The 12,958-nt window shown below is 37.7% G+C and overlaps 1 protein-coding gene across 3 annotated transcripts in view; it reads right to left on the bottom strand.

The window, feature by feature from the left end:
• Positions 1-853: 853 nt before the first annotated feature.
• ACADSB (acyl-CoA dehydrogenase short/branched chain) overlaps positions 854-12,958 on the bottom strand; it is a 44,003-nt gene continuing 31,898 nt past the window's right edge. For all 3 annotated transcript variants that reach the window (XM_090058764.1, XM_090058761.1, XM_090058762.1), the window contains 6 exons: positions 12,499-12,624; positions 11,994-12,086; positions 8,031-8,120; positions 5,904-6,041; positions 4,831-4,930; positions 854-3,580 (listed from right to left, as the gene is read on the bottom strand). In XM_090058764.1, coding sequence (XP_089914890.1) covers positions 3,510-3,580; positions 4,831-4,930; positions 5,904-6,041; positions 8,031-8,120; positions 11,994-12,086; positions 12,499-12,624 — 618 coding nt within the window. In that variant the 3' untranslated portion in view covers positions 854-3,509. The remainder of the gene's footprint in view (positions 3,581-4,830; positions 4,931-5,903; positions 6,042-8,030; positions 8,121-11,993; positions 12,087-12,498; positions 12,625-12,958) is intronic.

Below are 12,958 nucleotides of genomic sequence, written 5' to 3' on the forward strand. Positions count from 1 at the left end.
CCATAGAGAGGTTGTATTGGGCCTGCTTCTGTTCTGAGTCTGGTGCTCTCTCTAAAAGAGGCTACAGATTTTGGAGAAATATTGTTAGTTCTTCTGCAGTAAAAGCAAATAAATAAGTGTAAGCTTATGAAAAAAATTAACCATGAATATGATGTTTGAGCAACTACTGAAGTTAGCATCATAGGGAACAAGGCTAATATGATAATAGGACTCTTCCTACTTCACAAATAGGCTTTACAGTGTTGGAAGCAACGTCAATGCTTAACTATTTACTTTTTTTTTTTAAGGCCTCCATCTCAGCATGTGCAAACTTGTCAGACTACAAAACTAACTCAAGACAATTGGTAGCCAAACCTAACACAATCATGGACCTCTGCAGGACTCTGGCGGGGGGAGGTGGGGAGGCAGACAGGGGAGCAGGGATAGACCTGAAGGGCGGAGGGGGTGTCGGGGGCCAGACACAGGCCTCTGACCCCACCCCCATCATTCTTGTCGGGCAATTGGCTAGTATCCTATAAATACCGCATGTTCATCATTATTTGTTCACGTTATAGCCTCCATCTATATATCAAAAAATGAGTTTCTTTTAAAAAAACCATAGTCATCTGTTTTATATTTCATACAACTTTCCTATAAAAACAAACATTTCTTTTTAATTTTCTTAAGTACAACAAGTAATTTTACAGAAGCAGCATATCATCTTGATACAAAACAAGAAAAATATGAAAGAAAAAACTGGACTACAGAAGACATCACATAAAATACTGCCATTGAATACTGTCAATGTAATGCGTTCCTTAATTGATACTTACCTCAGAGCTTTAAGACGAATCAGAATAAAAGTGCACAAAGGCATGACCAACACTTTTTTATTTACATCCCAGTTAAATTTACAAAATGTGTAGTTCTGAGGCACGATTTAAAATGAGAGGTTAAGAGAATATAAAGCAGATGCAAGATTCCAATGCTATATTTGTATGCAATCTCAATATTTGTGTTTTCCCGTTCAAGAAAGCCAAAGATAGCATTTTGTTCCTAAAGATGCAGTTTCATTGCAATTGTTTGCATGGGCTGGCTAAAGGCACAAAAGGGGAATCCACAGGAGCACTTTACAACAGCTTAACGGGGTAAAATGCAGTTCTGAGTTCCAGTCCCAAAATAGCAGACTTTGTTGACAGGCATAAAAGCCAACTCCACGACACTCATAGGAGCCTCTGGCACAGGGCAGCATCAGGAGCATTTTAATGCTGAGACTATTCTCTAGTGTTAATGGCAAAATGGAATTCAGAGCAGCCTGCCAGGCTTTGCCTGGGGTGTCGGGGAGCAGTAAGCCAGCCAATGAGGCCAGTGGCCAGCTAGAGGGGCAGGGCCAGTCCTGCTCTCTCGAGCAGACAGTACAGCCCAGGGCTGAAAAGCATGTTGGGATGCTGGGGGACTCTGATTTAACTTGAATCAGGAAGGGGTCAGGGACAGAAGTTTCATAAATTGGTTTGACCTAAATCAATTAAGTCTGATACTACACTCAACCAGGTTTATCTTATACCAGTTTCAGCCATTTTGAAACTGGTTTATATAAACTGAACTTCTGTTGTTATAGGTTTAAACCAGTTTCTGATCACTTAAACTGGTTTGTGTGTAATTTCTGTCCCTAGTCAGGGGGTACAGGCTAAAGCTTGAATGCTGCTGACTTAAACTAGTGAAAGGCTGGGGATGTAATTGGAGACTAGAGCACAAGTTGGAACAGCTCCTCAGCTGCTTTTCAAATCATTCTATCTAGCTCAAGTGATTTGCAATGTGGCTAGTCTCGTTTGAGCTAGCTGAAGTGCAGTAAATCAAGATAATTGGTACACTGAATATGAGGCTTAATTCTGATTGAACTTTCTTTGAATTCATCTGAAAATGAACCTACAGACAGTCCAAAATCACTGATCAAATAATACTGAGCTGCTCATACTGTTCAGCAATGGGACAAGTGTCACCCTGATTTATTAAGCATTTGTTGGCAAGTAGGAAGAGACGCAATCATAGAGGGAGGAATACTACACAGCAGAAGCACATGATTGGCACTAAGGAAGTATCAAATTTTAAAATCGCTGCTGCAACCCCCCTTTCTGCCTTAGCAAAAGTAAAAAAAAAAATTAAAAAAAGAGACCTCTAAAATTTTTTAAAAATAAAAATGGCACTGTGCATTTTTTATTTCTTTATATACTGTAAAATGGGTACCAAGAAGGCTAAATCTGCCCTGCTCTGTTTTTGCTGGAAGACAATGGGAGGACTCTCAAACTTCATTTCAATTCTGAATTTTAAACAAAGGCTTATCTTCCATTAAACTGGTAAGCAGTTCTCAATCACTCTCAGTTGCTCAGTTCTCAACTTCTCAGTTCTTGTGAGATCTACATTTACTAGTTCTCTGATCATCGAAGAAACTTCTGAGGGGAAAAGGCCCATCAGGGTATACTAACCAGGAACCTGAATGTTGCTACACAACAAACAGGAGAAAAATCGTGATTCAGGCTTTTCAGCCTTTGTATCATTGAGACATAAGAGATACAAACATCCCTGTTGGCTGAGCTACTTCAATTTCTACAAGCGAGTCTCCCCCATCTGGAAACTGATAGCACCTTCCTTCAGGAAGGTTATAAGAATTAATGTTTGGGAAACATTAATTCTGAGCATGGAACATAGAAGGGTTCATAAGTGATAAGTATTCCTACAGCTTTCCTATTAACTACCTTATCTCTCTGTCCTTTGCAAAAAGCCCTAATAGTTCTGCAAAATTTCACTTAATCTGTTCATTATATAAATGAATGATTCTTTAACACATTTTACAAAGATTTTAACTTTTAACTTTTAAAAGAGGGAGATATAAATAGCCTCTTAGATTAAAATCCTTAATAGCTAAGAAGAGGATAGGCTAGCAGGTGGCTATTAATCACCTTTCAATATTCCCAAGTAGGCCTGGCAGGGGCCAAGCTGCCCAGATACAATTCAGAGCAAGCTAAGGGCTGCTCTCAGAATTACCCCAATTGCAGCAGTCCCAGACAAAATGCTCCACCAAACAAACAGGAAGGAGTGCCGAACTCCTCAGCTGTATCCTCCCATGTCTGTGTACTTGTCATTTCCCCTGTCCCATGCCACTGAAGGAAAGCAGGTGGCAACCAACAATTTTTATATCAAACCATAATTCTTCTGTGCTGGGGGAAAATCATCAGTTGCCTTGTTGAGATCATGGTAAGTGCCATTTGTACTGTGAAAGTAAGCCAAAGATTTGGCCTCTTGTTTCATTGTTCATTTATTTTTGCCAGACCCAAGACATGCTTCTTGAATCTGAAACAGTCCAATCATTTATATGATTTCATTATTTTAGAAGCATCTTAGGAAGTAAATTCAATGATCAGGCATTTTTAACCCACAATTTGGAAATGAATGTACCATTTCACCACTGAGACATGCTGATTCCAATTTTCAGTGAAATCAGCCCTAGAATAATCAAGAGCTCCTTGGGGTTTTCAGTATTCTTTAGCTATACACTTTGCGATGGTGCTCAACTGGATATTCGAAGTCCCTTCATATATTGTGCCTGAAACAAATCAAAGGACATAAAACTCAAGTTAGCAAATTAACAGTGGTTTAAGATCTTGCTTTAATGACCCAATTAGAGCTCTATAATTGTAAAGCAAAGGATTTAGTATACAGTAGCCAGAATCTGAGCTAATACTGTATTTTCTTGTGTACAGCACACCCCTGAATAATATATGCACTTTGTATTTGAGAGCTAAAATGAAGAAAGAGAGATTCTCCTTTGAAAATACTGGTAAGGAACAGTTAGTAACTGAGTAGTAGCTTTTTCAGCATGCTGGAGAAAAAAGAAAATGTCTGCAGCCAGTGTTACACCCCCATTCCTGCTGAGGCAGAAACTACTATTACCATATTTCCTCACTTATAATGTGCACTGCAATTTCCAGCAGCTAAATTTGGGGGGTGGAGGTGCATCTGTATGTACAAAAATGTGTCATTCACATAAACTATTAAAATATTTCACTGTTGATTACAACCATGAAGCATGTAGCTATTATTGAGGGTAAGGCATTTTCCTGAATTTCAAATCTCATGTTTCAAATAAAAATATAAAATATCAACAATTAAAATTAAAAACCAAAGAGCAAACTTGAAAGCAATGACTAAATCAAAAATCTTCTTAGACTTTCAAAAAGAGAAGTTATATTGAAAATGCAAACTTAGGTCATATCTAGACTATACCCAGCAGCAGTACCCCCAAATGCTCAGAATTGCTCGACAAATTCTCTCTCCTGAAGTATGGGGAATATAACTACATCTGTATAGCACTGTTGGAGGCTAATTAGCATGGGGTAGGTTAGCTAGCACTGTCACTCAGCAGTGCTAATTAGTGCAGCATGGAGGCAGCTACACTTCATTTTAGTGCAGCAGGGAGCCCATGGGCAGCAGTACAGTGTGAAAGAGGGTGCACTGATGTTGGGTATAGTAGGCTTGCAACTTGAACATGGCCTTAGCCTCCTAACTTGCCAACTTCACCCAATTGCAAAAATGGTACCTTTGATTCTTTTGAATCTTAATAATGTTCTCATTAAACAAGGTGAAGTGGTTATCCATATTTACATTGAATTAAATAGGATGGACTGACTTGCATCTTCCTTGTATGACCCTTATCACAGTCAGACCTGAGTGACTGTATTAAGCTAAAAGGACAGCAATCTTTGTCAAGTTGCTATCATCTCATTCAAACCTAAATCTATAAACAAAACCATCTTAAATTCTGTTTTATGCATTCAGGAAGAAATTTCTACTTACCAATCTTGCAGTCTCGGTAATACTTTTCAACTGGATAATCTTTTGTGAATCCTGCTCCACCCATCCATTCAATACATTTACTAGTTGTCAATGTTGCAACCTATACAAAATGAATTTCACAATTACCATTTAATAATACACCTTTGTCAAGACGGGAGTAAATTTCAGCTTTGTATCTGTTTTCAGAAATAAAGCAGTAATGAGAACAACTGGAGGGAAAAGGAAAGATTAGTATTTCTGACCTGTATCCCATATACATTACGGAAGTGTTACTTACAAGAATGTTATTTGTGCTTGAACATAAAGATCATTTTCATTTCTCAGTCTCCATAACATCAAGAAGTCACAGTTATGTTTAATAGCTGTACTTTCCTATTACCTCTCAGGTAAGATACTTTTCGTGTAGTCAAAACAGTAATTAGCGTGAAAACGAAGTGATTCTGCATTTGCCTGCAGGCATTTTTAGATCTTATTCTGGCATTCTTGTTCTGACTGGGAGAAGTGCAAGAGATGCCTTTATGACCTCAAATTAAATTCCACCATCTCATATCACCACAGTGATTAATAAACCTGTGGTAATGGTATTTTCCTTCTTGGTATGTGAATATTGGTATAACCAACTTGAATAAGCAACCTTTTCCAAATGTGGGCCAAAACAACTAACCCTGGGTCAGAAATGGGTGGGTGAAATTGGTGCAGCCAGCGGTTGTTGTTGCGGCAGTACAGAGTGAACACCAACCGTCAAAGCCCAGTGCCTCCAAAGCCCCACATCTGCAGGCTGGATCTCGCGTATCCATGGGCAATAGACTGCAAACCCTTGAACTTGACCATTACAATGCACTTGTTTTTTAAGTGCTGCTGTTTGGGTTTTTGATAGCTTATTTAGGGAGTTCATGTTGCTTTTTCATTCAGTTGTTCTCTTCCTCATCACTCTGAAAACTGCAAGCTAGAAACAAGGAGAACACATTCACAGATTTTAAAAGCAAGTAATTTAGAAAAGAAATGCATTCAGTAATCAATCAATGTTTAAAACAAAGTGAAGAGCACTTCCTCAATAAAAAAAAAAGAGTTACCTCTGCAGTGTAGTATTTGGCCATGCTTGCCTCTTTTATGAATGGCTTTCCAGTTTCTGCAAGTCGGGTGGCATTGTAAGTCAGCAACCTGGCAGCTTCCAGTTGAGTGGCCACTTGAGCTATCTGATGTTGCATTCCCTGTAATAACCCGTCTCCCAAATTAGACGGAACTTATCAAAGAAACATTCAACATGCTATTTGTAGATAACTCAAGTTTCAATCCAATACCAGCTTCTGGCAAAAAATTACTTATTTTGCTTTTCAAAAGACTCAAATCTACACTCCCCAGCTGAAGACAGCTTAAGTTATTTGGTGCTCACTGGAGTTCTTTTTTCCCAGATCAGGCTGCGGAAAGCTCATGTACTGATACCACATACATTTGACCAGGTGAGGAATGTAAGGAATTGTGCTGCATAGTGTGGTCTGTGCCTTCTAAAGGCAAATTGCAAAGTTTTGTTTTCCCCTTGTTTTCATTTCCTTCTCTTTGATTACCTGTACCAACAGTGGGCCATGCTTTACTTAGTTGTTCTCATGTGTATATGCCCTATCAAGCTTACAACTATTAAAAAATGTTTGAAATATAAAATAGACCTATTATTCATCCAGACGCTGTCTGGTAGAAGACAACAGGAGTTGTTCGTTTAGTTTGGGAGGGATCCATTTACATCTCAGAGGGGAAAGGTATCTCTCTCCTTTCTTCTCCTCTGACAGGTTAAATGTGGTAAAATGCAATGCCAGTGTATTGAGTAGCAGTAGCTATACTATCCCTTCTAGCATGGAGAGCTTTGAAGGTGGCAGAAGGAGAATGGTGCTTATGGAAGGATGAGAGAACAAGAGAGCACAAGGAGATATGACGGGTATAGAGAAGAACAGGGAAAGCAAGGGGTGGGGAGAGAAAAATGTCTACATCCATAAGCCAGTCTAAGACATTAAAATTTAAGGCAAGATAAAAGCCTATCCTCAATATCCCACCCAAGTATACACCTCTTCTGGCAACCTATTGAAGAATGCAGTCTGCAGAGGAGAAGCCACACTTTCACGATCTTCTTAAAATTAGTCAGAACTGAGCTACTACCCTGTGCAGCACATTCTCACTTTTGGTCATAACTTGAAAAAAAGAGAAAGAAAGTAATTTAACAAAAGCGTTAAGGTCAAAAGTATGATTTATCAGTCCAATTACACATTACAATTATATTGTGCTTTCTTTAAAAAAAAGAAAACCAAAATTAAGTTGCTTGGCAATGAACATTTAAAGGATCCAGCTTACTGCCCAATAACCTGAAATCTTTCTAAACACATTATTACTCACCCAACATTAACACTATTGTGCTCCCTAAAATTTGCAAAAATATGTAAAGGTCAAAATAACAAAATTACACGGCAATTATAAAATTCATTTCCTTTCAAGGGACCCATTTCTACTAATTTCCTAGCAATCTCTGGGTGCTTCCTAAATTTTTTATAAAGTATCTGTAGTACTAATGTTCCTTCCCTTCAGAGACCTACTTTCCTTTGAACAAGAAAATCACTATAGTAATTTCAATTATACATCTTCCTTATTAACCTATACATCATTTTTGCAACAAATTAGATAATCTTGTTTCATTTTAAGATACGGATTTCAAGAGAACTAAGTGTCTTTGTATAAAGCACAGACTATCATCATTGAACTTTCTTCAGTTTCTCCTTATCTTTTTTAGTATTTTCAGTGTCTAGAGAGAAAATATCTTTCCCTACCCTGTGGATAATATGGCCTAAAGATGTAAACAAATTTACAGCAAGGACAAAAAAATGACACTAGTTCTAGTGTATTATTTTAAAGGCAGGGCACATACTTTATTCTTTTTATTGTAAACAATAGTATCAGATTAAACTAAAGTGTTGCTTGGCGTACAAAATATCTGCAAAACCAGATATATCATTAGATCTGTCTATCTTACATACCAAACTACGAATCTCCTGAAATTTTTCTGAATCTGCAATTTATAGACTTTGAGGAGAAGTCTTATACAGCCAGAAAGCACTACAGTTATGTAATTATATTATTTATTGCTGACATCCTCTATTGGGATAATTACTACTTGGTTATTAAAATAGATCACTTTTAATATATACATTCATATGTACCTGGAAATCAAATATGCTTTTCCCAAACTGGACTCTTTCCTTCGTATATGGAATAGTTTGGTCAAAACATCCCTGTGCCAACCCCAACATCTGTGAATAAACAGAAAAACAAAGATTATACTGAGTAAATAATTTGTATATTTAATGTACCCAGTGGAGGGAATCATTACAGTAATTCTTTTTCTGGACAGATGGTGCACTTTTAAAAAAAATTTTGGCATTCAAGGAGATAAGCTTTGTTTTCTTCTTCAGAAAAAAAGAAATATGCTGTGTGCAGCACAAGGAACAATGAAACTAAAGATGATGGAAACAGAAAATACAATGACATATCAGCTCAGAATTTTGTGAGCCTAAGTTTTACTACAGTTAGAATTCCTGTCTAGGTGAATAATGATAAAAAGTCTTCTTAAGGAACTAGCCTATTATATAACCATCTGCATGTACAATGAAACCCTGTAAATCAAGGCGCGGTATCAGTAAAAACGTAGTGAATTTTGTGCAAAATTCAGGGGCTTCAAGGATCTTAGAACACAATCACTTTTAAACAGTAAAATTACTGTATGTTAAGCAGTAAATAAATATACATACTACTCTAAGAAATTGTAAATTATAATCAAGAAGTTTAGTAACAATCAAGTTTAGTATAATCAAGTAACATGCAAGTCATCCACTGCAAAAAAAGGGGAGCCAGTTGCGATGTAAAGAGTTCAGCTCATTTCATATAGACCAGCAAACAGAATGCAAACTTTGAATTAGCCAGGTGAACTGGGCTAAAATCAGTGGTTAGGATCACGGCAGATGCTAATATAATTGTATGACTGAGATCTTTTATGCCTGATCCCCAAAATTGTGCATCCTGCAATGCCAGACATGCATGGTAGGATGCATGATTTCTAGGACCGGGGACAAAATTCCTCCGATCCCAACCATGCGACTGCCAGTGTAGGAACCCTGCCCTTGGAACATGGTCCCTGAGGCAGGCTCCAATCTGCCAGGAATATGAAAGGCAAGCTGTGTTGCCCAGCACTAGAAACCAGTTCCTCCAAGCCAGACTCTGCATCTGCTTTTCTTAAGGTCCTGGGGCAGTACGAGCCCAACACTGGGGAGATGCTCACCCATTTGGACTTTCTGGGCCCAAAACTATTGAAACCACTGAAACACCACTGCCCTTTGAAAATGTTAGCTCCCCAGTAGCTGGCATATTCAAAGGGTGCACATGCAGCTAGACTGCACACACTATACCTAGAAACCTACATGCCACGTGTTCAAAATTAAGAGTGATATAAAGCAGCCACAAAGATGTTCCACATTTCATGGAATATTTAGGGATGGTTTGGCATTTTATTGCATCTTAAATATTTTGCATGTGTGGCATGTTGCCATTTATTGTATGATTAACACATTAATCACACGATAAAATATGATTAACCAGGGGCCTAAAAATGAAAGGTTTTTTGCCATGCCAGTTTCTTGAGCCTTTGAGGCCCTGAACATGCTGTCTCAAATATCTAACATGTTAAGTGAAACCATTTAAACTCTTATCTCTACCTAATGACTCAGGACTGAATGCCAGAGGGATAGTGCAGAGTTTTTCTTCAGTATCAGATCATAATCTTCCATTTATGTTAAGTTACAAGGAGTTATACATGCATCAAGAGCAGAACCTAACTGGTACAGGTGGCATTTTGAACTCCAGTTCAAACTAACTGTTGGTTAGTTTGGTGGGAAAATAAAACACAGACATCTATGAAGAACCACTTTTGAAAACAGCGTTTGTATCTGTCCCAGCTTCTCATAGGCTGGTCTAGGTCTGAAAAAAATATAAAAACCCAGGAAGCATGTTTCATTACAAAAATTAGCTTGAAGAAAAGATCCCACAAGGAATTAGTGACCTTTTGAAGGTCCACTTCTAAAAAGAGGGAGTATCATGCAGTGGATAAGTGAGGAATTAGGAACCTAGTTTCTTTCATTCTTATCTAGCTGCCCTTTCTGCATGCTGGACTTACTGCTGTTTCTAACAGGAGCAAAGATGGAAAGTGCAACTAAAAGGAACACACAACCAAGAAAATGCCTAGAACCTCCCACACCAGATTAAAAGGGAGCCAAACATGAAATAAATAAGAATAGTTATGATTTCAGAATTGGAACTACATACAACTTTAACAGCACAAAGTACATGGATGAATAATATGTAAAGGCAAGTTACTAAATGATGATAACCAGCTATTTGATCAAACTAAAGTCAGCTTTTACATGGTGTCCAAATAAATGTGGGATGCTTTACACATCCTTGGGAAGACAAGGTAGTTAACTTGAATGCAAATGCCACTTCTCAGCATGAGGGAAAAAAGCCACAGCAGCAAGAACATAAGAGAGAGACTGCATACATATCAGAAAGCTATACAGAAGAGCTTAGGTTATCCCAAATTCCCTAGACATTGCCTCATGGCATTACAGCTCAAACAACATATGGAGAAGCAGTATAAAAAATCTGATTGCAATCCTAATTAGCTACATGCTACACTACAGGATTCCATTGCATTGCTGTAAAGAAACAAATCATATAAACTTTAGCATATACAACATCATGTATGTCTACTTTACATCACAACTATCTGAAACTGTTTTCTTAGCCACAATCATATTTTTATAAGATGTTCATTACCTTTTACTATTACTACTCCAAAACTAAATTCAATACTACAGGGTTTTTAAAACTGCTGTTCTTGTTCATTCAAGCACATTTCTCTTTATTTGAAGATGTCAAAAAGTATTAACTAAGATATAACAACTACCTGACCTTAACTTTTAATTAGGGTACATTAATTAGAGTAAAACCCAGGCAGTGTAGTTTATTGCCAGAACATCTATATTATTTATATCTCTGGGAACAATGGGCCCCAGTTCTCTAGTTTTAAGGCCATATATGACAAAGTTTAATCATAGATGATCTTTAAAAATGATGGAAAAGCAGACTTGAAGTAGCATTGCTCTACCTCACTATACAGAAAGCCTAGGAGCTGAGCTGTCTACCAGCAATTTGGAAAGGGAAAGGAAAATAAACGACCTTTAAAATTATAAGCACAGGTGCCCTACACCCAAGTTGGCATATCTATTTCTTTAGCAAAATACTTGTGAATTACACTTTTTAAATATAAAGCAAGCAATTCAAAAGCTTCATAACCTATACAGTTGGATTCTGCATCCACTGAAATCAACTGAAATCCTGGTATTTGAACTGGGTTTATAACAAGATATTTTTTCTTTAAATCATCAAAAAAGCCAGCTGACATTTTTGTCAAAAATGTTGTATAGTACCACTGATTCAGTGGATTTCTGTTACAAAGTATCATTTCTTGTTTTGGGACTACTTCAAAACAAGCTGATGTGAAACCCTAATTAAGATGAAAAGCAAATATGAAACTTCACTCAGCATCCCTAGAATCAATTTGACAGGTGCTAAGAATTATTTTTACAGTGTTATATTCAGCATTGGCTAAAGAGCTGAGGTTGCTGTTGGAAACAATACATCAAATGTAAGCTAACATTCTAGATACGTTTCAAAATTAGGAAGTTTATCATTGGAGAATAATTGCTATTTAATGGACTATGGTTCTCATGGAGCCAGAATTCTGCCATTGACTGACATTTCAGCATAGGTAGTAGGCAACCGTTGAACCTTTCGGATCCTGGTGTATGCATGAGAGGTCACCCAGACCTTCAGCGTGTACAGCGAGACATGAGTCTGGAGAAGCGGAGGCTGCGCAGCCCTTCCATCCCCCACTCGCTCCAGGCCAAATATCAGGCTTCACCTTACATAAAGAAAGAGCGACATCTGGTGGCAACACAGAGTGTTTTCATAAAGAATTTTCTTTATCATTTACCTTTTCCAATCTCTTAGGTTTTAAAGGTTTCAGTCCCAATTCAAACTACAGAACTATCACATTAAACCAGGTTACCCACCTGCGCAGCAATACCTATTCTGCCCTGATTTAACATTCCGATTGCATACTTATAGCCTTGTCCAAGCTGTCCCAGGATACTGGTCTCGGGAACCTAAAGAATAAAAATCACTCAATTACTCCTTGTTCTCTTCTGTTCTGCAACTGCTAGGAGTGCTCACAGCTGAATCAGGGTCCATGTTTTATTTAATACACCTTATAACTGAAGGCAACGATATAAAAAAGGGAATTTGATTCCCATAGCACTTTTGTAGAACCCTTGCCAGCACACAGGATTATAAAAAGGGAGAGAGAAAAGAGTATTCAAAATTGGCCCATTAGTGGAAACTTCTAACACTGACGTAAGATGATCCTCAGGAGTGCTGGGGAGCTGCAGCACCTGCACAAGATTCAGCACGTGAAAAATCAAGCCCTTATTGAGCTTTCTTTCCTTTAACTTTATCATATATAAAACACACTTCAAAATCACTAAACTTCCATCAGAGGCTTTAGAACACTTACTGTACCTTAACATTTTCAAATGTTACTGGGCATGTAGAAGATGCTCTGAGTCCTAGTTTATCCTCTTTCTTCCCTACACGTAGTCCCTCTGTATCACGATCTACTATGAAGCATGTAATTCCCCTATATCCCTAAAGAATAAATAAAAACAAAGCATCTAATCAGTAATTTTTGATTAACTGATTTCCCCATCTCACAATTTAAACCTCTTGAATGTTATATTAATATGCAAAATGTGGCATTATCAACTATTTTGTTTTCTCAGACATATCTGCTGTAAACAGAATTTAATAAGGGCCAAGGAAATGCTTCCGGCTGTTCTCATGGGACAAAAAAATGCTGAAATTTGACCATGTTACACAACTTTTAAAATATGCTCACTGAACACAGATAAATTCTCTAAAGATTTTTTTATAAGCAATGAGCGATTTTATGAGGATGCGCCCTCCCAATTCTGCATGACAC

Source organism: Crocodylus siamensis, chromosome 7, assembly GCF_052110815.1.
Source record: "Crocodylus siamensis isolate JL-2025a chromosome 7, ASM5211081v1, whole genome shotgun sequence".
Classification (NCBI taxonomy): Eukaryota; Metazoa; Chordata; order Crocodylia; family Crocodylidae; genus Crocodylus; species Crocodylus siamensis.